We start from the raw sequence: 2,680 nt of genomic DNA, 5'->3' as shown, positions 1-2,680 counted from the left end.
CAGGGGGCGGCTCCTGAAGCCCCAGCTCAGGCTGGGCCACGTCGGGGCCAGGGCCTTCCTGCACAGTTCCAGGCACAGGAGCTGTTTCAGAAAGAGAGGAGGCTGCGGTCTCCCAGATTTCCAGTTCCCCCTGGTGGCCTGGCTCTCCATGGTGGTGCAGTTGGATGTGCAAGTCCGGTCCCGGCAAGCGTTCTGCGCCCTGTCTCTGGCCAGCGTCCCTGCGGGGCCCGCCCCCTCTGCCACGGCCTCGCCCTGGCCGCCGGCTTCCTCCCCGGCGCCGGCCTCTCTCTGCAGGACGAGCTGGCTCTGTGCCAGCTGGGGGCTGCCATCTGAAGGGTGTCACGTAAGCGGTGGGTTTTGCGGGTTGGGCTGGCTGTGCGGGCCCATCTGCTTCCACGGAGTCTTCAGGGTCCACAACAGAGCAGCCTGGCTCCAGAGGAGGCCCACCTGAGGCTAAAAGAGAAGCAGAGTGTGAGCAGGGAGAGATAGAAGGAATTTTACCCATCAATCAGTTAGAGGATACTTTTAAAAATACATACTCAGAGTAAATACGGATTTTTGAAGTTAAAATTATGAGAGAAGAAACAAAACTCTCCACGGAAATTTGAGAATGAAGTGGAGAAGATTTCCCAGAAAAGAAAGCAAAAATCTAAAATGACGGAAAGACGGATAAAATATAAGAAAACTAGAGGTATATTGTCACTGAGACAGATCACCGTAAAACTTCGGAGTGCTGACGACGAAGAGTACATTCTAAAAGATTTCAGAGAACGGGAGAAAGAGAAATAAAGGAAAGGTGACATGGAAAGGGTTAGGATTCCACATGTCTCAAACATCGGACCTCTCAAAAGCAGTAGTTAATTCTAGAACATAACAGAAAATGTCTTCAAAATTTCAATGGAAATGGATTTCCCACCTAAAATTTCATATCCAACCAAAGTTGCACTTAAGAATCAGGGAGGGTTGAATAAAGATGTTTCAGACAAGCAAGATCTTAAATAATTTCCTTTCAATGGATGCTTTATTATTCTGCATCTATTGAACTAGACAAGATTAAAAGATTTAGGACACTTGGTGTATGCAGGGAAATGTTTTGGACAGCAACGTGGCAATAGCCGTGGAATTCCAATTCCTCCAGAAAAGAACAAGGTGGAAGTACTGGTTTATTATAGATCAAGATGTACTAACAGGACTTGCTCCACTACAGAGAAACAGTAAAACAAGAAAAATAAAAACTAAAAAGAAAAAAAAAAAAAAACAACCACCAGATTTGGGAAACGGGATACAATTCAAAAGAGGGAAAGGAATTTCCCAGATGATATGGAAGCTGGGAAATGACTTACAGCAAGCAGCCCAGGTTGAAGCAGGCTATGAGAAGGTGAAACAGAGAATGTTTGATTGAGTTTGAATCTCAACAATTGGGGAGGAATTGGGGAACGAAGTAGTGATAAGTAAGCCCATAATCACCCAAGGTAAGTATTAAGTCCTGGAAAGTTCAAGTTATGCAGGAAGAGGAAAGTAATCCTCCTAATATTCTCCCCGCTCCTGGGCATTGGGGGAGGGACAGAGGGTGTGTGTCCTGGGGAGTGTGTGGCCTGGCGCTTGGGTGATTGGTGGTGGGGGTGGCAATGTTTAAACTACAGCTAAATATTCCTCTGCTCTAGAGGGAAGACCGTAACTAAACTCTAAATGGGAAAAGAAGTAGCAGGAGTGTATGCATGTTATTTAAAGAATGAGAGGGAATGCTAAAAAGTTGGCTACACAGATGGAGGTGGTGTTCCCAAAGCCCAACGGTGTGGGAGATTGAGAAGGAGCAGGAGGTGCTGCATTTCATAACATGCCACATTTGCCTCTTGAAGTTTTGTGAGTCCATACCCAAGGTAAAGTAAAAATCCAGAAAAAATGAAAAAGAGAGTGGCAGGCGTTTGACGTACCTTGATTAGTGGCCATGGAACGAAGTCGCTTCGAAGGCCTTGGCTCCTCCATGAGCAATCTGCGGGAGCGGGTGGGGAGGAAAACACATCAGTAGAGTGAAACCACACCCTGACAAGGCAGGGGGGTGGCCGTGGCCTCTCTAGGAGAATGAGGATTGTGTCCCCAGCTGCACCCTTCCAAGCTCTATCCACCCCTCAGGGACCACCCAGACACATACCTGATCTTCCTACAGCTGGCTCCGGAGATCTGAAAATTAGGAGACTCTTCGACGAAGAGAGGCCCGAGGAGCTGGAGGTGTCCACAGGTTCACCGCTGTAGCTCTGAGCTCGTCCTCCCCAGCCAGGCAGGCAGGAGGGAGCGCGCAGCAGGTTCTGGCAGGGAGCCCTGCGGAAAGCCGAATGCTGGAAGCCGAGCAGGGTCCCTCTTATATGGCAGCAAGGCAATCAAGTAAGGGACAGGCGTGGTCAGAGGAGGGCTGGCTGGGGCGGGCCTGGCTGGGCTTGGAAGGTGCACTGGGCCAGTTCCCTGCCTGTCAAATGGGGCCCTGCTGAGATGCCTCCGTTTCTAGACATCCGTGGTTGACTGATTAATCTAATCATTGAGGAAAAATATGCATAATCACCTTAAAGTGTCAGCGAAAGGGAGGTGTGGTGCCCTGAAAGTGGCACATAGGAAGATGTGACTAGATTAGATCTGAGCATGTTCGAGGAAAGCATCCACCCCAAAGCATATTTGGGGTGAAATC

At 49.0% G+C, this 2,680-nt stretch overlaps 1 protein-coding gene across 1 annotated transcript; it reads right to left on the bottom strand.

Moving 5' to 3' along the window:
• Positions 1–8: 8 nt before the first annotated feature.
• LOC116465579 (proline-rich protein 20E-like) lies at positions 9–1,986 on the bottom strand (the record flags this gene model as incomplete). The annotated part of the gene is made up of 2 exons (XM_032148595.1): positions 1,935–1,986; positions 9–453 (listed from the first exon to the last, which is right to left on the bottom strand). Coding segments are annotated over exons 1-2 (497 nt in total), but the record flags the coding sequence as incomplete, so codon positions are not given.
• Between the last annotated feature and the right edge of the window lie 694 nt (positions 1,987–2,680).

This window comes from Hylobates moloch, unplaced genomic scaffold (assembly GCF_009828535.3).
Source record: "Hylobates moloch isolate HMO894 unplaced genomic scaffold, HMol_V3 SCAFFOLD_6541, whole genome shotgun sequence".
NCBI lineage: Eukaryota > Metazoa > Chordata > Mammalia > Primates > Hylobatidae > Hylobates > Hylobates moloch.
This window is presented reverse-complemented; position numbering and strand designations above follow the sequence as displayed.